This window comes from Passer montanus, unplaced genomic scaffold (assembly GCF_014805655.1).
Source record: "Passer montanus isolate IOZ18808 unplaced genomic scaffold, ASM1480565v1 scaffold5, whole genome shotgun sequence".
NCBI classification, from domain to species: domain Eukaryota; kingdom Metazoa; phylum Chordata; class Aves; order Passeriformes; family Passeridae; genus Passer; species Passer montanus.
In genome coordinates this window covers 4278452-4303535 of record NW_024369929.1, presented here as the reverse complement: position 1 = coordinate 4303535, position 25084 = coordinate 4278452, and the positions used below count along the sequence as shown (strand labels likewise).

General features: G+C 37.3%; 2 protein-coding genes across 8 annotated transcripts in view; one reads left to right on the top strand and one right to left on the bottom strand.

Annotated features, from left to right (window-relative positions):
• MINDY2 (MINDY lysine 48 deubiquitinase 2) overlaps nt 1-17849 on the top strand; it is a 28183-nt gene extending 10334 nt beyond the window's left edge. Inside the window, 7 exon segments of the mRNA XM_039722988.1 lie at nt 457-521; nt 3025-3183; nt 4015-4117; nt 4672-4814; nt 12334-12507; nt 13436-13609; nt 14981-17849. Coding sequence (XP_039578922.1) covers nt 457-521; nt 3025-3183; nt 4015-4117; nt 4672-4814; nt 12334-12507; nt 13436-13609; nt 14981-15100 — 938 coding nt within the window. The 3' untranslated portion in view covers nt 15101-17849.
• A 1572-nt stretch (nt 17850-19421) lies between these two features.
• The window catches only part of SLTM (SAFB like transcription modulator), a 28128-nt gene continuing 22465 nt past the window's right edge, over nt 19422-25084 (bottom strand). For all 7 annotated transcript variants that reach the window (XM_039723627.1, XM_039723623.1, XM_039723626.1 and 4 more), the window contains exon 21: nt 19422-24946. In XM_039723627.1, coding sequence (XP_039579561.1) covers nt 24838-24946 — 109 coding nt within the window. In that variant the 3' untranslated portion in view covers nt 19422-24837. The remainder of the gene's footprint in view (nt 24947-25084) is intronic.

Sequence of the window (25084 nt, the reverse complement as noted above, 5' to 3'; positions counted from 1 at the left end):
CACAACAAATTTTGTAGACTTACTGGTGTATAAAACATGGCAAAACATTCACAGTACCAGTCAGGATAAGTGGTTGTCTTTTTTAATTGTGTACAGAATTACATACCTTACTGTGAACAGTTTGACCTTTTTATATTTTTAAGCTGAGGCACAGAGGGAGGTTAGCTTTTGAATAGTGAAGAGGTTAGTATGATACCCCAAGAGATTATGAAATGTTGCTTTAGTAACAGTGTTGGCCATTTGAATTTTATTTCTTAATATGATCTTACTAAGTTTTTCTATTAATATTTTACTCCATAATTATAATTCAGGTTATAAAACAATGTGATCTCATTAATTTGGTAGAAAACTTCAGTTGTGGTATTCATTATCAGTCAGCTTCAGTCAGAAACATTCATAGAAATGTTGAAGCTTTGATTGTGGAATAAATTTAATTTCATATTTGCTTTCTTTTAGGAGACTACATTCTTGATGCAAAACCTAAAGAGATATCTGAAATTCAGCGTCTTAATTATGAGCAGGTAAGGAGCTGCTCCTAAAACACAGTTGCTTATGTCTGAGGAAACTAAAACTGTTTCTCACCTAGGGTTTGTCACCTTGTTAAAAACCAGAAGCATACAGACCATTGTTTGTAGTTTGCTTTTGTCTGGGCTTGATGTAGAGCAGTGATTTTATATATGTGCTATTAGTGAATAAAAACTCAGTATTTATCAACAGAAGACACTTTTTTCCCCCTGTTATGAAATAACAGTAATGAAGTAAAACTGGTTTTATTGAGGAAGTGTAAACAAAGGTACTAATAAAAGTATGTAATAGGGTGGTTGCTTTTTGAAGTCTTGTGTTGCATGTCCTTCAGTTGCTCTGTTCAGTGGTGCCTGCCAGAGTTTCTCTGAGGCTGTAAACTGAGTAAGAGAGATCTGTGTTCTTAATAGTGATGGACAGAAAGATGTTGATCCCATGTTATGAAAGGCAGTGTTATTTGCACTGGCCACTATTTATATGTCATCACAAAATTCTTTCTATACTGAAATTAATGCTATGAGTTTTAAAAATTGTTGATTTAGTATATATTTTCCAAGCTCTGTCTGTAGTCATAGGTGGTTTTTTGGTTACTCATGGAATGTGAATTTGAATTTTTTAATAGTTATATGGTTTCAAGGTAGTTCTGTTTATTCTTTTGTCATTTTTTGTTGTTCTCATTCAGTGTTGAAATTGAGTGACTTGGGATTGATTTATATCAGATTATAGAAATTACTTTTGTAATAATGAAATTGGCTATTTTTTCACACAGTTCTGTGTTGTAGAAGGTTATAGCTATAATCAGCTTATAGAAGGGTGATCAAAACTATTATGCCTGGTGAAACTACAACCTTGTAGCTTTCTTATGCTCACATATATGGATTTACAAGATAAATGTCACATATCTGAAGTTTTTAGCCATGTAATTTCAAAGAAGCCTTCTGTTCTAGAAATCTTCTAAGTTGCTTTGAAGGTACGGAAATAGTTAAAGTAGAAGTGATAATGTTGAAATTGTAGTGAGAAACTTCTGTGGTTTTCTGGTCTGTTTGATGTAATCCTGCTTTGTTTGCAAAGTAAACATAACAAAATAAATGCAGCTATTGTCTGTAGATGTATGGTCTGAATTTGTGGATGGTTAGTGCTGACTTACTTATTCATTCAGCAGAGTAAGACTATGACAAAATTTCTTCCAAACATCTCAGAAAGGTTTTTATATTTGATCTAATGACATGCTCTTGTTAAGGTGATTTGGTTTGCTTTTAAAATGATAAAAACTTAAAAGGTGAAGCCAGTCTTGAGAATTTCTTCAAAATCTTCCTAAATTCTAAACCTTGTGACAGCAAAGTTGTCAGTAAGATGAAGCAACTTGTAGTAAGGTAGTGGGAGCTGTTCCATTCCTGACGATGGGAACTTGACAGAGCAGTGCAGTTAAAAGGCTGCAAGCATTAAAACTCTCATTTGTAGCAGCCATGCTCAAGTGCAGATTCTCATCAGAAGAAAACAGAAGCAGCTTTAACCATCAGTAGTTTCAGTCTGTGAATCTTTGCTGTCTCAATCTCCTGTCCAATCTGCATTTCTGGTCTTTGTCATGCTATTTTCCCATTGTTGTAAGCCTCTGTCCTCTTAAAGGACAGAATGTTGCAAAACCCAAAAACACCCATTCAAACAAGCAAAGTGTCTCAGTTTCTCCAAATCTTCTGCACAGACTTTCTGTGACCATATTCTTGTGGACTTCTCTCACTTAGTGGAAAATTCTTTTTCCTGCATGTCAGGAATTGTTTTTATCTGTTGGTTCAAGATAGCTGTCTCACAAAGCACGTTTTCTTTGGCTCATCTTTCTTTTCTGTGATTGGAACTTCATAACTTGATAATTCTCTTAGGATTCCATTGGGATCACTACTATAATAAATGCTACTTTCATTACTTTTTTCAACAGTAGAATCTACAGGCCATTTAAAGGTATGCCCAAAATAAGATAGAAAATGGTTTTTTATTAAAGAAAAAAAGTGGTGAACAATTAAGACTCTGATTCTCAGTACTGAACCGTGAAATTAGAGTTAGAAAGTGAGTCTGTGTAAATCATTCGTTATGTAGTGACAAGTATTTCAGCCTGACTTGTAAGGGAAGGCTTAAAAGGGGAGAAGAAACCTCAAGAAAATCCCTTGAAGATTCTCTTATAATTCAGTTTTCTTGCAAACATCTGGCTTGTGGCTTTGGGAAATAGACCTAAAAGCAATAAGAACTGCCTGAAAGTAGTTTATGGGTGTAAAAGAAGAAACAATCAGATAGAGGTGATTGGAGGGAGATTCTTTTACTTCATATATCTTCTGGCACAAGGTGTGAAGTGAATGTGGATTGAAACATTTGTTTAGGTAATTTACCCTTTAAAAATTTTTTTTGAAGTGCGAAGTTGATGAGTACTAAATAATGAAGTGTTGCAAGAGTAACCACTAAGTGTACAAAGCTGTGTTGGGTCATCTGTTCTTTCTTTCTTTGTGTTGTCAGAATATGAGTGATGCAATGGCAATTCTGCATAAGTTGCAGACGGGTCTGGACGTCAATGTGAAGTTCACAGGTGTCCGGGTGTTTGAATACACACCTGAATGCATAGTGTTTGACCTGCTCGATATCCCCTTGTACCATGGATGGTTAGTGGACCCTCAGGTGAGTTATTCTGTTTCAGTTATTAAAACAAGTGTTATCCTGAATGTTATTGGTGGGAGGGGAGGTATTTCTGAATTTTAACAAGTCAATTATGAATATGATAATTAATTTTTTTAATCTAGTCATAAAAATTGAGGAGTGAATACAGACTGTGTGTTTTTAGTGCAGGAACTTTGCAGAGCCTGGGTCTACAGTCAAACTACTTTAAAGCCTTCTGACTCTGTAAAGGAGCATTGTTTTTCTGAGGGAAGTAGCAAGTTGCCCCAGATACAGTGTCCAAGTCATCATTTTTGAAAGCTTATTAGAGAACACTGGGAAGGAATACAAATTTACTTCCCTCCCTCTTTAAATTCTGATTTATTACTCACTGCTATTGAGAAATGAGGATGGTAGAACTGGTTGAAGAGAACTGCATCTTTAGCAAACATGTAATTTATTTTTAATGATATTATTTAATAAACAATAAAGTGGTATTGTTTGCTTAGGGATAAACTGGTGAGTTTGGTGGAATAATAATGCCTAAGAGTTTTTCTTTTCATGCCTTGTTGGTAAGAGTTGCTGTTCTCTTACCCTGGCCCAGCTGATCCAACTCATGCCATGCTCTCCATCTGCCTTGGCTTTGGATGCTAAGGGTTAACTGAAGGATTTAAAATAGGATCTGAAATAGCAAATATGTAACACTCTGGGCTAAAATGGGCCTAGATTTTTTAAGGGGGTAACATTCTCTCTTTATTGAATTCTTGCTGTCTTATTAATAATTGCCACTGGCTTGCAGCTGTGTTCTGTTCTTCAAAAAAGGTAAATTCTCCATGTTGTCCCTTCCTGCTGCAGGTTGCTGACATAGTAAAAGCAGTTGGTAACTGCAGTTACAATCAGCTGGTGGAGAAGATAATTTCTTGTAAACAGTCAGAAAACAGTGAACTGGTTAGTGAAGGTAAGTCATGTTTTTCTGTATTTTATCAAAGTATGTGCCCTGCCAAATCTAAGTTAGATATTTTGCACGTGGGTGATGCTGAGTAGAGATACAGGTGGGAAGAGCTGCATTCTGTCTGCTGAGCTGCTTTGCCTGGGCAGGCAACAAACACTGTGCTTGTCTTCTCAACTTCTCTGATGCGTGCTCTTGATCAATTCAATATACTTTTTCAAAAGCTGGCAAGAACTTCCCCTATTGTGGCAGCATTCAGATTTCAACTTAGCTATGTATTGTCTCCTATAATTAGAATATTAATTATATACTCCATTACAACAAGCAAAAATATGAGTAATATTAGAAGTGAATATAGCATTTCTAAACGTGGGAAGGTTTGTTTGCAATGCTGTGGTTTTAGAACTTTCAAACTTTTTGTCCCCTCTTTTTATGTGTTCCCTAAGGCTTACGACAATATGGGGACGTAGAGGGAAAGATAGGAAAAATACTGCTATTGTTTCCAGGTTTTATATTAGCAAGTATGTAATAGACACACATAACAGTATGTTTTGCTTTTGTAGGATTTGTAGCTGAGCAGTTCCTAAATAACACAGCTACACAATTGACATACCATGGACTGTGTGAGTTGACTTCAGCTGTCCAAGAGGGAGAGCTTTGTGTGTTCTTCAGGAACAACCATTTTAGCACCATGACCAAATACAAGGTACATCCAGCATTTTTGTCTTTATTGTTGTGTTTTGTGTTTCAAAGCAAGTCATGCTTTTTTACTGTCCTGAAATAGAATTAAATTCCAGGTTGTTATATATGGCTTGTTATAAATATGGCTTTCAGTGAATGTAAGGTCTGTTGCAAATGTTACTTAGGAATTACTGATTACAGTGGTTTAGTCACTGGGATCAATTACTGCTTTAAATCTTCTTGTAGCCTTTCCCTTTATGTTCCGTTTACTCTCTGTGTTAACTCTTGGTGGTTAGGTATAGTTATGTACACTTCTTACAGGGCTTAAATTTTCTTGCAGTTTGTGGTTGGCATGAAAAAGGTTACTTTAATTAATTTCCTGTTTCTGAGGATCTAAAAGTTTGCATTACATTTGGCCAGTAGATTAATAGGTCCATATGCAAAATCCCAAATGCTTGGAGAAGTTGAAATGAGCTACAATATTGGTTCCCTTTGTTAGGGAAGAGAATTTCTTTTAATTATTTTTATCTGTGTTTGGGGAAGCAAAATGGCAGCAATTGTGAAAGGAGTATTCCAGGATACAAAAAGCAGTGTCAGCTTGGTTAGTGCTCCTGGGACTCCTTCCTCCATGGAATGGAGAATCTGGTTTGGCGAGTTAACATTCATTTATGGAGCATCTTCGTGCTAAAACAACTTTGCTTTTGCTAGGATGGTAGGGTATGAGTTTTTACCCTTGTATAAAACTCTTAAAATTATGTTTTGGTTATCTATTATTTAATGAGACTTTAATTTTGTGTATTCATTGTGCTTATGAATAATGGTAATAAAAGCAAAAAAAGAAGAGGTGTGTAACATGCAAAAAAGCTAAGAAACCCCTGGTTTTGCCATTATATGGTAATGTCATACCTCATGTGAATGACACTTTCATTGGTTACTACTAGTCCTTTTTTCCTCCCTCTGTTAATCTTGACTGCCAGTGCTAATCTTTGGCATTTTGAGTAACTACTCATAAGCTGAGCTTAAGGTCTGAACAGTCCTGATAAATAATGATTAACTCTACAAGCAGGTGACACATTTGGTTTTCTGATGAGAGCACATCTGAGATCTGTTTTAAATCTGTGTACTTGCTTAAAGCAGTAGGGCAGGTAAAAGGCTCTTTCTCCTCCCTTCTTCCATTTAAATAACCCAGAGCTGTGAAATAAATCAGTGTGTGGTCAAATATTACCTGATGCAGCTCATTTAAATCACAGTTTTGAGTATAGTTTTTCCCCTCTCTGTTTTTCTAAATTTGTTTCTTGGATTAGGTGGTGGCAGCTCGCAAAGCAAGCCTGTACACTGTTTTACACTTGTTACATGGAGTGGGGAGGGAAGAATAAACCCCAGCCTCAACATAGTTTGGTTTTAAAAAAGTAAAGGTACAGCTGTACTTTCTGGGTACAGATGGTATCTAGAGGTGCAGGTGCTCTTTTACTTTGTTTAAAGACCATTCCAGATAAAAACACCTGGAAATAACACATTTTTTGTGCTATTATTAAATCCTTTACAATATTATTTGTATTACATACAGTCAATGAGTATCACTTTGACCTGTGGATTATAAATTCAGATTAGTTTTGTAAAACATAGGCTCTTTGTAGTCTTTTGCAACCCAGTATTATATTAAAGGGTAAAACCTGGTGTATGTCTGTGCTTTAGCAGCTGCATACTTGTAAACATTTGCTTCTCAGTTGAGATCCTTTTTCCTTCTAGAAATAAAATGCAACACATCAATGAGTCAAATATCCTCAGCCAATATTAATAAAACAGAACAGGTTAAGGCAGTAAGTAAAAATCTGTGTCTTGAGTTTTACCTGTAAGAACTAAATATAAGTCCTAAGAAATATAAAGTTAAAATATTTGAAGATGAGTGTGGCTTGAATATTTAAGGTTTATTGCTGCTAAGTCACAGTGGTTTTAATCTTGTGCTTTTTGAGAATTCTTAGAAATCTGAAATGCTAGATTTTGAAATAGCAGCCATTATTCTTGTTTTTCACAGTCATTATGGGGAATGACCTTGTAGTTAGTCTTTCATTTCCATGTTATTTACATGTTTTAGTTCCCGAGATTATTGCTTGTAAACAGTGTTCATTTTGATTTGGATTTCTGTTGAGTGGTACATGGCAGAATTTGAGATACCAAGAAACTTTTTAATAAAGGCAGAAGATAAGTTTTAAGTAGGTGTTTAAAGGCCAGCAGTAACTGTTTTGGCTCCTACCTACCCAGCTATTTGCAGTACTTATACATCTAGGGGGTCTTTTGCATCAAGTCGGAAATAGACTTCACTTGGGCTTTTAGCCAAGAGCAGCTCTCCAGAAATGTTTGGCCCTCCAGGATGCTCATGTGAGTGCCAAATGCATTGCTGCTGGACAGCTGAGATTTCTTTCAACTGCTCCACTCTGTCCATCTCCTGGGTTTAGTGCTCGCTCTGCAGATGGAGCTTCCCCACAGTTTGAGCAGTAGTCAGCAGTAGCTGGACTATGGAGAAAAGCCCATCCCTTGGGAAAACTGGAGACACAACACATGCCAGGGACAATGGAGGCACAGAACTTCTAGGGCAAGAATGATGTAATTATTTTTTCTTTTTCTCTAATACTGCCTTTCTCGCTTTCCCCTCCAAACCAGTACATGGAAACATATAAATAAAACAGCTATAAAGTTAATCAAAAGAGAATTACCTGTTTATTAAGTTATGTCCATGTAATAAAATCAGTGTATTTTTAGAAACACAGCTTAAGTAATTAGCAATTATTATTCTAATTAAGCTAATGCTTAAACTTTTATTTGGCAGCTTTAATGTACAGCTGATACAAGGACCTGTACATATTTTTTAGGTGCAGTGTGGGTTTTTTTAGGCTGATATTTTAGTGAAAAGACTTGGATTTCCATACCTTGTCTATTTGCCCAAGTAATAATTTTTCTACTTCCTGTCCCTTTTATTGCATACTAATAGTCTTGGGTCATGTAATACAGTAATAATTTTCAGCAGTTAAAATGTGATTTTTTTTTGCCTTTGCTTTTCATTATGCAGATAATAAATACATCAAATGATAATTCCCTAGATCAAGGAAAAACAGGACTGTAAAGAGGTGATCAGTTTGGTAAGAAGATCTTAGTTCAGTTGGAATGTTTTTCCCACAGACTTGTTTGAATAGCACCTGTGTTCTTTACTGAAAAGTATCAAGACACTTACCTGTTTGGATTTTTAAGTATGTGTGTTTTCTACTTTATAAATGTTGTGTTTCTGCTTCAGAACTCAACAGGTTGTTTTTTTTCCAATACAAAGTGTATTTCATAATTGCACTTTTTCCTTGGACATTTAAGATTGGCACAGTGGAGGCAATGACTATAACTGCTTAAAAACATGTTTATTTTTCAATTTCTTAGTAAGTGTACAGTTCTTATGCTGAGGGTTAGTCTGATTTCAATTCAATGCATACTTTCTTTAAAAAAAAGTTTTTAATATTAGTATATCTGTGTGTTTTAACTGCTAGAGGAAATTAAAACAACACTCATTCATCAATTTCAAATGGCTTCACAAAAATGAAGGGATCTGATCCAGAAGTCCAAGAGAATATTTACTGACTGTTCAAAATGTAAGGGTTAAAATGTTTGACTTTACTGTACGAAGCTATTGGACAGGTGTTTGTTTTTCTTTTTCTGTTTTCTGAATTGCTGGAAACTTGGTAATTGGCATTAAAGCAATAGTTTAAAAACATTAATTATTTTATCTGATTATGAAATTATCCAAGGAAAGGAGGCCTAATAACATCTCCTATAGCCTATATTTGTGCATTTCAGAAAGGGTTGGTTTTTTTGCAAACCAGAAGACTGAGAGATCCCTGTTGTGGAGAATAATCTTGCTTTATCCTCAGGTTTTTATATGTGAAACTATAAAATCTGGGCATTGGTCTACAATATCTAAATATCCATTCTTAGGGTAAATAATTAGTCATAACTTCGTTAAAGTAAACTGTGTCTACTGTAGTTATGCACTTGAGACTTTCACTGTTTTACTCCCTATTGACTATAGTTAATAGTAGATACTTTTGCTGTTTGCTACCTGCTGCTATTTTGGGGGGCAGTGTTAACCCATGAGACCGGGTATTTGTTAAAAAACCCCACATTTCAAAACAAATCTAAAAGATAATCTGGTGGTGCTCTAGATATGGCCAGTTAAGGCTTTTCTGAGGGTAGAAACATTTTGCAAAGCGTGACAGCTGTTCTCGGTGAGGGGCACTTGAGAGCCATTTTTGTGTGCATTGGCTACCTGAGTGTCCAGAGCTGGGCCTGGTGAGCTGTGCAGGGGCCGGGGCCGTGTCCCCGGGGCCGTGTCCCTGTCTCTCCCCCCGGGGCCATGTCCCTGTTCCCTGGGCCGTGTCCCTGTCTCTCCCCCGGGGCCGTGTCGGCCCGGCCCTGCCCGTGGGGGTGCCCGGCAAGGGCGGCTGTTTGCCGGCCGCAGGCTGGGCCTGGCCCGGGGCAGCACGAAGGTCGGGCGGTAAAAGCTTCTCTCGGGTCACGGGCAGCCCTTGCTGGGCCTGGGTGTGCCTGGCCTGTGCCTTTGGCTTCGGGGAGAGAACGTGCCTGGCACTAAAAGTGCGCCTACAGAGCCAGTCTGCAGATAGGACATCTATTTTCTTGTTGTAAATGGAAGAACAGACCCATGATGAGAGGCTACATTACAGCTCGCAGCAGAAGAGCCACCTCCTCTTTATATGAAATTATTGCCAAAGGTTCCATGAACATTAGCAATATTGTTCTGGTTGGGGTTTTTTGTGGAATCCAATTTAATTATACTAATATGGTGTAAAGATCAGAGAACTTGGTTAAAAACAAGGGAAAGATGACTTTGGATCTCTCATCTGTGATTTCCCATTTTCCTTTCATTCCAGTAATGTGAGCAGGACCTCTGTCCCTTATCAGGTACTTTATCAGGTGCTAGGGAGCCTGTGTTTGTTGGTTTGCTGAGCTTTGTTCAAGTGAAGCAGAATGTTTGAAGGTATGCAGTTGGTATTGGGATTGCAGTGGTGGTGTTCAGGTAATGTGGCGATACGTAATGCAGTTTATTGCCTTTCATTAGGGAGCTGTGTTACATTTATTTTGTATTATTTACTCTAATGCGACATTTTTGCAATCAGTTTTTGACTGAAAAATTCTTAAAAAGAATATGAATTGTATTTAAGATTTGAAACAGGTCTCTATTTCAAACAAATGTTGGCTTTAATCCATCCTTAGATGCTAGATTCTAATTCTGTGAAGGCAGTGATATACCTTAATATTTGTGTGTGGAAAAATTAAGCTTATAATAGTTTGGAGATAGGAAAACTGGTATTTTCACAATTTCAGTATTACTAAGCTGCACAGTTTATGGGCTGTAATTAAAATGTATGACATAATGGAGGAAAATCTGAGAGACACAAACCACCCCCTTTTTAAGGTTTTGTTTGAGTCAATGTACTGTTCAAAATAAAACTTAAAAGTTCAAATACATTTTATTTTTTAAATTCTGGGATTTTTAAAAAATATCTTTTTGAAGACTTCTTGTATACAAAATGTTGTGAAATAGGTATTTTGTGCAAACTGGAAGCGTTGCAAAATGACTTCCTTTTATTTTCTTAAGGTAATTTTAAGTGTTAGGAGTATCATTCATTTGGCAGGTTTCCCAGGGATAGATGATTTCTTAGATCATGTTATGTGATCAGACCTGTTGCTGACACTTGCATTTATGTCTGTGAAACCCCTTGTGCTGGTTAACTCCCATTCCAAAGCTTGAACATACAGTAGTGTTGCCTCTTTGGTTTTGGTTTGCATTCTTTATCCACTCTGTTCGGCAGTGTGTATAAGTGCACGTTATGGTATTAGGTAATATTGGAATAATTACTGTATGTGAGTCTTCAAATAATATTTTTGTTGCATCAAGTGACCTCCCAGCCCCAGCAGGGGCAGCTGTAAACAGAGTGGGATTGACGAGACGTGAGTGGAATTTCAACATCTCCCTTAGAGAGTTATTTAATGACTTCAGAGAAGTCAGGGAGCTTGTTCTCTGTGTGTTGAGTATGGACAGAGTTTCCATTTCTTGCCTGTTTAGCCTTAGAAATCATTAAAACAGGATCTGCCTCTTGCTTTGGTACAACTTGAGCACAGTGATCTTTGAGAACCCTTTGTGTGCTGCTGGAACACAAATACCAAATGTTTGTGGATGTCACAATAAACTGCCTTGATTTTTACAGCTAAAGCACTGCTACAAATTTTGTATTGAGTGTCTTGATATTGTATATTCAGTCATTCTAATGGGACCTTCAGTCTTAACATGCTCTATGGTCAGTAACAATGTTCTTGATCTGGAGTATAATCCTAAAACATAATAAAAAGGTAGGATGAAATAAATGTTGATTGATTTAAATGGAAATTTAAACAAGTATTTTGTGCTGCTTTGCTGTCCCTCAGACATGCAGCATCATCTCCTTTTACTTGGTTCCTACTTCAGTTATTTCCCTTTGATTTCAGCTCCTCTCCCTCTCCTTCATCCTAAGCTTGCACTTCATCCTTCCAGTGCCTTGGTGTCTGCACTTGTTAGCACTGCTTCCTTCACTCCAGACCAGCCCATTTTATAATTTCAGACTCTGAAATGAAGAAATTTGGCCTTAGGGAACTGTAAAATTACTAAAATCCCAACAAAAGCAATTATTGGTAACAAGTGATAGCAAGAATCTTAAATTTAGTGCTTTCAATTGACACAGACCTCAAATTCTATCAAAACTCATTATGAAACATGAAGTCTGAGATGTGGCCATTTGGAGGTAATGCCTCTTGGATTGTTTGGAAAGGTCACCTTTGTCTCCATATCTTGCCTTTGGAATTTAATGTGATTACTCCTAGGATTTCAAGTTTTTGATGCCAGGTTTTAAGTCCTCTTCTTAGGTGTGTTTCTAAAGAGCTGTCAAGGTATATAGCTTGATATATATTAATATATTCATTCATGTATATATATTAATGTTTTATATTAATTTCTAATCAGTATGAACTTCCATTAAGAATGAAGAGTTGCAAGATGGAATACAGAAACAGTGTAGCTGTTAATTTAGCAGTGAATACTAGTATCTAGTGGTTTAATGCTGTATGCTGATTTATTTAATTACTAAATGTGCTAAAAACTAAATGAATGTTTTATTGGAATGCAACATTTGCATCATTTCTGCTACTTAGATTGTAAAAGGCTTTTTTTTTTTTTTTTGAGTTTTACAAGTTTTCCTTGTTCTTCTTGATAGGGTCTTCCATTAAGAATGAAGAGTTGCAAGATGGAATACAGAAACAGTGTAGCTGTTAATTTAGCAGTGAATACTAGTATCTAGTGGTTTAATGCTGTATGCTGATTTATTTAATTACTAAATGTGCTAAAAACTAAATGAATGTTTTATTGGAATGCAACATTTGTATCATTTCTGCTACTTAGATTGTAAAAAGCTGGTTTTTTTAGTATTACAAGTTTTCCTTGTTCTTCTCTATAGGGTCAGCTTTACCTGCTGGTGACAGACCAGGGCTTTCTTACAGAAGAGAAGGTTGTGTGGGAAAGTTTACACAATGTGGATGGTGATGGGAATTTCTGTGACTCTGAATTCCACCTGAGGCCTCCATCAGACCCTGAAACTGTCTACAGAGGGCAGCAGGATCAAATAGATCAGGTACTGGATTTCTGCCTTTCCATTGTAAGTTAGTACTGATTTTTAGTCATATTTATGTGTAATTCCACACATGTGTGTATACTCATGCATATCTGGGACTGTAAAACTCCTTTAGGCAAATTAGATTTGGGTTCCCAAAAGTGCCACTTGGATGTATTAATAGGGTTTTGAGGGAGGAAAACTTAACACCAGCTGAGTAGTTTGGAAAAGGGGATTTTAATCTCTCAGAATCCACTTCTGGCAAGTCCTCACTCAGGTGAAAAGTCACCTCTGGTTTGTATATGGAAACAGAAGCAGACTGTGGAATTTCTTCCTACATAACAAACTCCCCTCAGCTCATTAAGATTGTCATGGCTGAACTTTGCCTTCTGCTGCCCACCTGGCTGAGTGTAGGACAGATCCCACAGCAGACTGTGTGTCATGGTGGGTGTTTGTTATTCTTGCTGAGACACAGAGTTTGAAGAAGTCATGTCTGAGGTGGGGCTGAGTTGTACCAGTTAATGCACAAGTGCAGAGCAAGACTAAGTTCCTTGAAAATCTTACATTCTGAACAAGTTTATAGTGATCACCATTAATTTTTTTAAATACTGGGGGGAAATTAGTAATTCTCAGAATAAAAATCTGACAGATAATTTGCTGCTGTCTAGATAATAGAATTTAAACCTGAAAACAACATTTTAAAATTAGTTTTTGTGTCTTCTGTGCTGCAGCTTAGTCATTGTGAAAGCAGACATGTAAAGTAGCTGTTCTCAGCCTTCCTGCAGTTGAGGTTATGCACAGGTTGTGAAACAAATTCCTGATCTCCATTTGAAGATAAGGCTGGAGAAAAGTGATGGTACTGTGTAGCTGCACATGCTGAAAAATTCACTTGGTATGACTTGACTCTGTTCTCTGGGAAAGAGCATTAATTCACAAGTTTACTCTTTAGGATTACCTGATGGCATTGTCTCTACAACAAGAGCAGCAGAATCAAGAAATTAACTGGGAACAGATCCCAGAAGGAATCAGTGATCTAGAGCTAGCAAAGAAGCTCCAGGAGGAGGAGGACAGGAGAGCTTCCCAGTACTATCAGGAACAAGAACAAGCAGCTGCTCAGGTCCAGGTAAGAAGAAAGTACTACAGAATATGATCCTCAATTTTGGAAAGTATGAGTAATTGCGTAGACGCATCTGTGCTTGTACACATTTCATCCTGAGGTGAATATAGGGATCTTTAGGAATACACTACAATTGTTGGAGTATGCATGTAGATATGGCAACTGCAGACATTTATATACTTTAAAGCAGGCTTAGCCTTCTAAATTAGGGTTTCATTTATACTTAATTTAGAATGATGGTATGAACTAATATGTCAGGTTACAAAATGGTATTACTAGTATTTTACATTACTTGCAGAAGTGCATTGAGCTAACCTTTTTGATAATAGTTGAAGCTTTGTCTTTATTTTGTCTTGCAGAAGTTTTTTGCTGTACATTTTTAGGTGATTTAAACTGTGATCTCAAGTGAATCTATTCTGTTGCTCCAAATCAGGCAATTCACAGTTTCTCCCAGTACCCCTTTCTGTCCCATACCCATGAGCAGCTGATTTCAAAGTCCTTTGAAAATGTGACTCATGCACATGTCTATCAAAAAATGTAATTTAACTGAATCTTCTGTGACAGACACAATATTTAAGTTGGTGGTTTGGATTTAGAGAGCTCTTAACCACTGAGGGCTTTCAGAACTGCTTTTATTTACAAATATATAAGAAATAATCTATATAAAGCCTGCATCTTTGGCCTGAAGTAATTCAGAAGCATTACCTGATAAGTTTAAGCATGAAACGAGAATTTTGACAGGTAAAAGTTGTGTTATTTGCACTCTTTGTTGCTTTAATTGAACCAGCAGTACCTAGTTAAGACATAGAGTCATATCTGCCCAAGGCAGAAGGAACTGAAGAACCTGCTGAACAGGATTAAGAGCCTGTGAATGGATAACAGAGGGAATAGATGATGAATTAACAAAACTTATGTTGCCTTTGTATACCAACCTCCTTGCCAAGTTATTAAAGAGTTTCTAGTCACAAAAAGCTGCTGCCTTACCATTATCTCGCTGTCCACACCAGCCCTTTGACTCTGCAAACAGTGAAATGTGGATTATGTACTTACAAGAGAAACCAAAAAAAAATTTCAGTGCAATAATACAGAAGTGCCAGAAAATGCTTGAAACCATATTTTATTGAAACTACCGATCTGTATATGTGAACACAACAGAAGGGACACATGAAACTTGAAATATCTTTTCAGCTGACTTAATTTTCAAGAAATACACAACTTTTGTGGAGGTCCTGGAGTATATACCAAAAACCCGACCTGAACTCCACTGGTTTGCATAATACTTAAACTTTTTGTTTGTGAGCTTGACCACACAGGAGGAGTTGAGGCTGTATGTGCCATGGTGCTGGGTTTATTTCCCATGTTATTCTCCCCACCCAGCAGGTACAAGGTGCTGCCTCTCCAGCCAGCACACGACAATCCGGGAGCAACGAACGCAAACGCAAAGAGCCTCGAGAGAAGGAGAGGGAGAAGGAGAAGAACAGCTGCGTTCTCTTGTAACAGAACATGGATCCATCTGGAGCCGAGTGCATGTCCTCAGAAGCAAAAACAAGGAGTCAAAAGGAAGACAAACCTGTTACATGCCGCCTGTGCCTGATTACCCCATGGATTTTGTTCATGTTCCAAGAGAGGATGGATGACTTTGACCAATCAGACTTCCTTCAAAGTCATAGCGCGTGCTGCTCAAGAGGGAATTCCAAATCACAGTTGGATGCGGCTGTGCTTTGAGTTAGTCATAAGAAATATTGCACCTTGTAGCTGAACACACAACTCATGGCAAGTCCTGTGTCATAGTGACATCCATTACTCATTACATCAGTTAGTAAGCTATTTTATCTTCTACTCTAAACCAAGGTAATTCATGTTGTGTAAGGCTTTTTCCTGAAGTCTGTACACGAGCACAACGGAGTTCTGTGTTACTTCCTTAGTATGAAGCTATATCTTAGGCTGGGTATAGTCTCCACGACACAAGAGCCCAAATAACAGCTGGGCACTGCCTCCTCAGTGTGTCCAGATTTCTTTGCTTCTGGATCTGGTATGTTCTTTTTTTGAACCCAGATTTATACTTGTTACTGCTATCACTGCATTTCCTGGCCAGCTTTCTTGCCCCAAGAGTATGTGACTTGATAGGCAGCATACAAAAATTGTCATGAAGAAAATGGGGCATTTATTAAAAAGCAAGATGAATATTGTTTGCTTTTCTTGCATCTACAAACTGGGTATGGCAACTCAGATGTTATCAGGGTTAAACAATTTTATAGGTAACTTCTTTTTCTTTTATTATTTTTTTTCTCTTGTAGGTAAACTGGACCAGATAAGCTTTTATTTATTGACCTCTCCATATGATAGATGAATGATGAGAGGAAACTAAAGTCTATAATAATCGTTATTCTCTATAAGAATGCAGAGTTAAAATAACTAATATCTGCCTTTTATCCAGAAGTACCTTGAACTTCAACATGACGTTAACATGTCCACTTGTATATTTAAGCAAGTGTACTGTAGTTAGAAACACACTTTTTTGTTTGTTTTATAAATCATGTATTCTTAAAAAAGCACACTTCTGAAGGGGTGAGAGGAGTGAAGCTGCCTCTCTGAGATGGTTTGAAAGGTGATCAGGTGTAATATTTTGTTTTTTAAATCACTAATTTAGAATTTTTGGAAACCAGATTTTTCTAATTTATGGGAACCAAATAAACATGTTGCATCTTGCAGTATTTATAGAATGCAGAAACAGAACACTTGGTGAATTTTGAGGGAACCATAAATCTTCCTCCACTTCCATTAAATCAATAACAATTAGTTCTTGGTGAACCTTTTGATAAAAATTTCTATTTAGCGATTTGTAGATACTTTTGAAAAAGGCTGCTTCTCCTGGACAAGTTCTGTATCTGTGCTCTAAGCCTTAGTGTTCACAGAGAATAACCTGGGCAAGCTGAGGTGGAATGTGACATTCCTGCTTCCAGGTGTTGGAGAATGTCTACAAAAGTGGGTGTCTAACACAAGTCCACTGGTAAAAAACCAGTCCACAATTACTTCAAGCAGACTGGCTGCACTGATGGCAACCAGTCATCACACACATCTGTTACCAACCTAGAATGAAAATGAGATAAAGGAAGAATGTCTTACTAACTAAAGGGCCAATTTGTATCACTTTTCTTCCATGCCTTTTCCTCTTTTGTTTTTCTTCCACTTTTGTTACGATTTCCCTTTTATAATGATGAAGTAATGAACAGTAGGAGGTCTCTAATATGTAAACTGTAAATTTAAAAATATCTTCTCTAGAAAAGTCATGCCCAGAGAAGTAATTTTAATACTTAATGTATGCAGTTCAGATAATTTTCTATGTCAAAGCAAAGGTTGATGTCTTTTTTTCCTTTGCAGCAGCCTAACTTCTTCAAAATTAATGTGATGGAGGATCACCAACATAATGACTTAGCTACTTTAAGTAGATGAGAAACTATTCCAATAGTGTCAATAACAGAGACTTTAAGCCAGAATGTTGTTTAAAAACATTCTGTTACTAAGATTTTTCCAAATTTTGTGTATTTACATTTATTTATTGACCTTGAAAAATAAATATGTCAAGCTAAGTGTTTGTTATTATTTTCAGTGACAGTATTGCCACTTTAACTCCTTTTGGAAGGAATCTAGCTGTTGTGGCTATGGAGTTTATCTCTTTGCCTAAGATACTTGTTCATATTGGAAGAATTCGTGTAACATTTCCAGATTCAGACAGATGTGCCTGAAACTTAATATTCTGCAGTTAGAGGAATTATGGTCATTTGGTCACAGAGGAAGAAGAGTTCATCATGAGGTTGCAACTCCCAGATAATTCAGTTTCTTTCAACAGAGGAGTAAAGGTTTCAGGGTATTTGAGATGGAAGGCATGCTATGAAAACAGTCCTCTGTTAATATCCTTTTTTCTTTACAGGTCTTGAAGCTTTGGAAAAAAGGTAAAGAATTCTTGTAATCTAGGGCTGCGTGAGTTGAACTTGTTAGTGGCCAAAGTTATAAGGAGTTGAGCTTCCTAATACCCAAAAGGAAATTCACCTGGAAGCTTAATTTATGCCCCACTGGGAGTAACCATTCCAAAAGCACCTGTCACAGTTGGTATCTCTGACAGTATCTGTGGATCAAAAAACCTGAACAGAATTGCTTTTATGTATATGAAGTGAGCTTGGAAAACAGTATTGCACAATTTAGTCTTGGAGTACCAGGAAAACAATATCTACTTCTGTTTACTTCATTTGCCTTTTTTTTTCTTTTTCTTTTTTTTTTTTCCTCCAGCTCATGTTCTGGCGAAAGGGTATAGATTTATACTTTAAATCTATTTATACAATTTAGCATGTACGTGCTCCAAATACCTACATAATATATATGAAAGTGTCCAGAAAAGTAGAGTAGAACTTGTTTTCCACTAGATAAATGCTAGCACAGAAAACAGAATCATAGAATTTTTGTTGTTGCATTATAGTTGTGACATAAAGAAAGCTACATACAAGTATTCTTAAGATTAGCAAAAAACTGAGCACTGCCGTAGAGATGTTTTCCTGTAAGGCACTTTGTAAATGCTCAAATCCACCAGTTTCCTTGTGACACTCATGGAATCTGCAACCCAGCAAAGCAGATCCAACAGAGCGTTGTAACACCAGAGAATTAAATTAGCATTCCTGAAAATGCACTTAAACACAATGTAGAAACTCCATTTTGTTAGCTGTCCATGTTGCTCATATCAGAAGTAAAGTGTTCAGAGCTTCTCTGCAGAGCTGCTTCTGTGGCTCCCAGGAGTTCACACAGGGAAGCACAGGCTCTGCTGGGATTGCCAGGCAGGCTCTGACTCACTTGGGATGTCACATTACTGTCACGTTTCTTCAAACTTGTACACACAAGCTCTTGAAAAAAGGTTTCCAGAATGTAATAAAAGGCAGTTTTGAGTTCTTGAAATGAATTTTCTTGTGCATTCAGCAGGAAATACTAAAGTGAAAGGTAAAGCTGATGTATTTTTAACTGAACCATTCTTCATTCCTGCTCCACTGGTTCTGTAACAAAGTCAGCTCAGCTCATTGCTTGGATCAGCTCTTTGCATTAGGATGCTTATTAGAGAATCTATACAAAGTACATCCTTCCATACAATATACTGAATTATGAGCTTATTTTACATAAAAGTAGATTTTTAAAGGTTGCAGCATTGAACAGGTGAGTCAGAAAATAATTAATTGATGGAGGATCCTCATTAGAAAACATACGGTAGATTTTTAAAGGTTGCAGCATTGAACAGGTGACTCAGGAAATGCACATTAATTGATGGAGAATCCTCATTAGAAAATGTATTACAGAAAAGCAAAAATAACAAGCTGTAGTTTGGTTGCAGTAGAATGCTCCCATTTTTTCCATCTGTGCTATGATGAGCACCTTAGGAGCAAGAAAAATCCAACTTTCAAAAATACTAATTCAGTCCAGGGATAGCAAATGTCATGTGCAAGGCCTGAAAATGGCATTTCATCTTGACAAGTGCACATCCTTTTTAATTAAGAATAAGTAGCCAGAGACTGTTAGTGCTGAGTGGGCAAAGAGAAGAGGTGAGTGACACTTGTCACACCATGTCATGTACAGAGTCTGTCTGATGTTCAGTGCTCCTGCACAGCTCCCTCTCCACAGCTTGCCCAGTAGGAAAGCAGTGGATGCAAGCTCAGCTGTGATCTGCTTTCATGGGGAAGAAGTGCCACAGGGGAATGCTAAGGAGGAAAGAGAGGCTGGAACGTAAAGAAGTCCCTATGCTACCTCTAGAGATTGTTTGAGGCTTTGTCCTTAATTTTGCTGTTGTTTTGGACACAAATAGCTGTGGCACAGCGTGCAGTGACCACGTTTTCTCACCTAGGTAATGCCCAGCAGGTTCATTTCCTGGCAGGCTGGCAGTGTCTGTCCCTGGACACTGCTCTTCACTCTCACTGTGCTTTAAAGTCAGGACTGGCTGTGCTGATCCTCTGATAGCTCCAAATATTCTTATTAAATGCCAGTTGCCTACTGTTCAGTTTTGGTCAATGTCAGCTCCTGTCACTCTGAGCTCTTTGCTGGAGAGTTCTCTCTAGAGAACTTGCTGAAATCTGCCTTCCTCATTCCTTTTCTCTTTTGTAGGATTACTTGTGTTCGTGGAGAAGCTTTATGTGCTGAAATGGGCAACTCTTTGTTTTTCAAGGTTAAAAATCTTTAAATACTCAGTTAATCATCATCAGAAAGTGAAGATCCCATGTTTGCCTCAACAGCATAGAAAAACATGCAACAAAATAGTGTTATTTTTGGGAAATCCTAGGGAATGATTGAGATGAAGTTTTAGCACTCACAGTAACTGAGGTGTTGCCAGCTCAGTCTACACAGTGTTTACAAATCGTGTGACACTGCTGCAACCCAAGGCAGCTGCAGCTCTGAGCAGAGCTGAGGCCCTGCCCGTGCTGCCCTCCAGCAGTGAATGAAGTGGGGGTTGTTTGACAGAGTCAAACACTCAGCCAAATGTACACAGACCTTGGGGCTGCACAGGGACACAAGCTTTTATTATTTTTTAAAATTACTCTCTTCGACTTCCTTTAGAGCTGACCCAATTTCAGTTTAGGTCCCATCCACCATAAGTGACACCTGTTGTGAAACATGGGGATTGATCTAATAGTGTCTCAGGAGCCAAAGCCTTCAGCTGAGACAAACTGAGGTTCTCCATCACAGAGCTGGAGAAAATAATGGAATGCTTGTCTGTCTTGAAGTTCATGTTCTCTTGCTGAAGCCTTTAGGAAAATTTGGATGGGCTTTTTGAGTTAAAACTTCAGCTGTACCTTTGAAAAGTTAAGTTTATGCTAAGCAGTTTTGAAAATTTCACCTTAGTTTAACATTTTTTAGATTTCTTCTGAATGTGTTTCCAAAAAAGCTGGGATAACTTGTATTTTTGTCAGAAACCCTCTGATGGCTTTTGTTCCTGCTTACTGGCACACGCCAAGGAAAAGGTCAAAGCTGCAATTAAAAGAAACACCAATGTGTCTTAAATCACTTAAAAAACTTAAATCAGCTGAGTAATGGGAACACCCTTAGGTTTGCTCATCTCTTGTTTTGAGGAACTCCAAAATATCTACAAAAACAAGACAATTTTCTCTCCAGTATTTTGGTATCAGGCCAGCAATAAGTCTGTTAATTTTAGGGCTTTTGTTATTGCAGGTTAACCAGCACCAGAATCTGGTTTATCTTAGTTACTGCTGGGTTCACAATTGATTTTTAGTGAAGCCCTTCACACTCAAAGTTTGAAAGCAGGTTCTCTGTGAGGTAACAGTATGGGGACTTTGGCCAATTGCATGGGGGTACATTACCAGTGATTCTATTAACTACAGGAAAAAAAAGTATTGCTGTGGAAATAAAATCCTTCCATTGCTTGGAAAAGCACAGTAGTAGCTGATATCTTCAAGTCACTGCAGATGGCTACAGTGAACCAAGGAACCTGCCTGTGGACTTGAAACTATTTGTAATCCAGCTTTTGCATTTTTTATCATGAATAGTTGCAATAATTACATGTTTGCATTCCATATACTTGGGTTACAGCAGGTGTGCTTGCATTTCTGGATTTCTTGCATGCCTTCTCTTAGGGATTGGCAAGCAAAAATAATTTTAGAGAACCCCTTCAAAAAGTGACCATAGGTACAATGATTTCAAGAGACAAACCCATTGTAGGCAAGGGTTTCTTCACTTGTATTTTGAGAACTCTTGCCATGACCAGTGCTGTAACACTCTGCTGGAAAGTGTGACTTGTGAGGGAGTTAGAGTGCAGACACTGATGAAGTAAGCAGGTTCTGCTTTGGATAGGCTTTGTATTTGCAAAGGAACCCCAATTCCTGCAGGTTGCTATCAGATTGTACTGGACAGAGCACAGCACCTGGGAATGGTTTTCCCTGTGGTTCTGCAGTGGGTGGTCACTGTGTACAGGCTGAGCCTCACAACTTTGATAGCAGTTCTCAGAAGTATCAAGTACTTGTCCTGTGCCACAGAAATATTCTAAATATGTTACATCTTGCTCAGTATTATGTTAATTTCTTAAGCAATTTCTTTATAAAGGAGTGAGAAATACTGTCAGCAGTTTCCCCACAATACCTTGATAGAGCTTTAATGTTAAATGACACAGTTTTGGTTTATATTACAGCTTTCAGCAAAACAAGTTCTTACAAAGTTTTTTTTTAAATAATTTTCAATTCTCCTTTTATCTGGTCATCAGCTGCATAGCCCTTATTTGTACAACCTGTAATAATCACCTTTTACACACACATGTAAGCTTGGTGAAGAAATGACTGATGGAACATACAAAAATGAATCCTACAGAAGTTGTCCCAAGTTCTCCAGTGCTAAGTCAAATATTTGTTGTCTTAACTGCCTTGACTGGGTGTTTTTACAATGAAATGTTTTTTTAAAAAGCTCCCCCCACAAAACCTGACATATTTTAGAAAAGTTCCACAATACTTCCAGATTAGTAATGTCTTCAAGATGCCACCAGAATTGTGCAATTCCTGTGTTAAATCAGCAGTTCAGCTGTGAGTCTTAGTCACCCCATGCTTACTTGATCTCTCTTAAAAGGAAATGCAAAGTAAAGCTGATGCAAGTAACTCTGGATTTACCAAGAGAGGGGAGAAGTTAAATTTTTTTAACTTGTGTTTTAGAGGTGCATGACACAATTAAATCTAGTCATGCAGTATCATTTGTACCAATGTATGTGAATGAAATACTTTTCATCATGTGACACCATTATCCAGCACTGTAATGGCATCTACAAGTTCAACTACTGAATGTTTTGCATTTTAAAAGCCTTAATTGTTTATATTGTATTAATGTGTTTTTAAAGACTATAAGGAAATAACATTTCCTTGTAAATTGTTAAAATAATTTTGAACACAAATAGTTTTCATAGAAATCCAGTTCTGTATCTTAATACCCCTTTTTGTTTGTGTACCACAAAGCTGTTAAAATCTGTTACCTTTTAAATAGTGTCTCCTGCTATCAGCCTCTCTCTAGTTCAAGGTCTTTACCCAACTGAGATTTATTTTGGTTAACAGTCTTCTGAAACTCATTGTATGTAAATAAATTTAAGTGAGCAAACTTAAATAAATATTTCATTTAGATATTTAAATTCTTTCCTAATAATAAAGTTTGGATGATATACTTTAAAAAATATACTTAAAAACCTAACAAACAATAACCCAACAAAAACTCACCCTGGAAAAAAAGGGTAGACTTCTGGTGCTCTTCAGCTTTTGATAAATTCAAAGGTTTCAGCAACTTGTTTTCTATCAGTTTTTTTCCCCCACTGTCTGAGTTTGTTTTAGTATTTTAAGTGAAATTATTTTACCTGCACAATCACATTTTTAATTTACTTAAATAACGGCTGGAATGCATATCTGGACTTTTACAGGGAACCAAGCACATCTCAAGTTTTATTTTTGTACCTCTCTATAGCTTTATCCTTTAAGGTTATAAACTTTGAAATTGCCCATTCAATCCATTAGCCACTATAAATTCATCTTGGAGCAGATATTTGTTGTGTGTGTTGTCACACCTGATAAAGCACAGACTGCAGCCAAATGCACAAGTACTTTGGAAAATGCACTGGGAACTTGTACTTTCTCTTGGAAACTCCTGCAGCAAAACTCAGTAAAAATTGAGCTTCCTAGATTTTTCTTTTAAGAATTGAACAAGATGTATTAAATATACCAAGGTAAGTGACACACTTGCTGAGACAGGTTTAAACAAACAAAATGCACTAAGTATTTGTCAGATGTGAATATCCATATAGGATTATTTAGAGACAATGCTGTTGTGCACAGCAGGTTTTTCTCAGTTTCTCTCTCCTCCATCTTTCCTGAAAGGCTGCTTACTCAAAACCAGTTTGGCTGAACTCATTCTCTGCTCGTGATTCCCCTGGAACACTGCAGGTGCTTAGCAGTTCTTCCACACAGCAAGCAGAAATCACCTTCTTACTGCCTCATGCCTTAAAAAATGTAACTTAAATCCTTCTTTCACAGGCAGCCTGGATCAGTAAACCCTTCCAGCTCTTATTCAAGGACTGTTCCTGACCTCTCCTGTTCTGACAGGAGTCCCCTGTTCATCTGGGTAACCATCACCACCCAGCTTTTCCAAGTGGGATTCATTTGCTTTTTTCCCTTGCTGACCAGCAGAGCTGTACCTATACCCTTACCCTGGCTGGGTGACAAATGATTCCTGGCCTGGCTGCCTGGCATTTCTATTTGGGCCTGTCCAGAACAGTTTTACACAGAGCCTTCCATGCTGACCCAGTCCAAAAGGCTTAACAAGATGCAGCCTTTTGCTCAAGGCCACATCAGGAGCAGCTGCAGGAGTCCCCAAGCCCTGTAAGCAGAGCCTGTGCTAGTCTGGTGTAAAACCCCAGCTGATTCAAACTTCCTCAGAGCTTTGCTAAACACAAAGAGAAAACAAAAATTATTTTGTTGGGCCTTGCTTGAGTATTTTGCTATTTTTTGGTTCTAATCTTTCTTCTGTCAGCAAATGTGCTCCTAAGTTTCTCAATTCAGTAACAGTGAAGGAGACAAGTTTTAGTTAGAACCTAATGGCACCCATGCTTTGATTTGCTATGCCAACATGTCTGTTCAATTCTGCCTTCCTTCCCCAAAGCTGCTTTAAAGACTTACTAGAAGCTATACAGAATATGAAGGTTTATTTCAAAAGAATACATTTGCAAGAATACACATAAATGCACTCAATGTAACAGTACCTTTTGCAAAAATAGGTTACATAATACCCAGTAATGAAAGAACAAATCTTATTTCTCTACAAATTAGAAAGCAGAGATAATAGTCTGGACAACCTTCAAAATGGAGGTTATTGTGGATGTTGTGAGAAGTAGCTAACTTTAAAGCATGACACCACAGAGCTAATGTTGGCAAATCAAACTACTAGCACACAGCTGCAAACTATCCTTTTGTACAGAATTAACAAATATTTTGGTTCCAATTTCTTTTTACACAGCTCTAGTGCCTCAGGGAAAATGCTTATCAAAGATACACAAAAACTATCCAAAATTACAACGTAACTATGAAAATGCCTCCAAAATAGAGAGGAAAATAATCATGTTAAATTAAAAAAATTTAACCAGGATTTCCAGACAAGATTTCCTGTTCTTAATCAGAGAAAGTTTACAAGAAATTTCAATAAGTTATCTTGAAACCAAACAGCTGTAGATCTTAGAATCTTCGTGGAGGTCCACCTTTAAATGGCTTAAATCCTGAGCCACTTCCCCTCTGCATGGAATTGCCTGTGATCTGTACAACTCTATTAATGGGTGAAGAGTTACTGGAAACAGAAGTTTTAAAAAAAGTGTTATGATACATACCTAAACTCCTTGGTGCACAGGTAATAACATTCTTACATCTCCTATCACTCAACTGTTAAACTGTAAGTCTCAAAAGAGACTTGAAAACATGCAGGAGG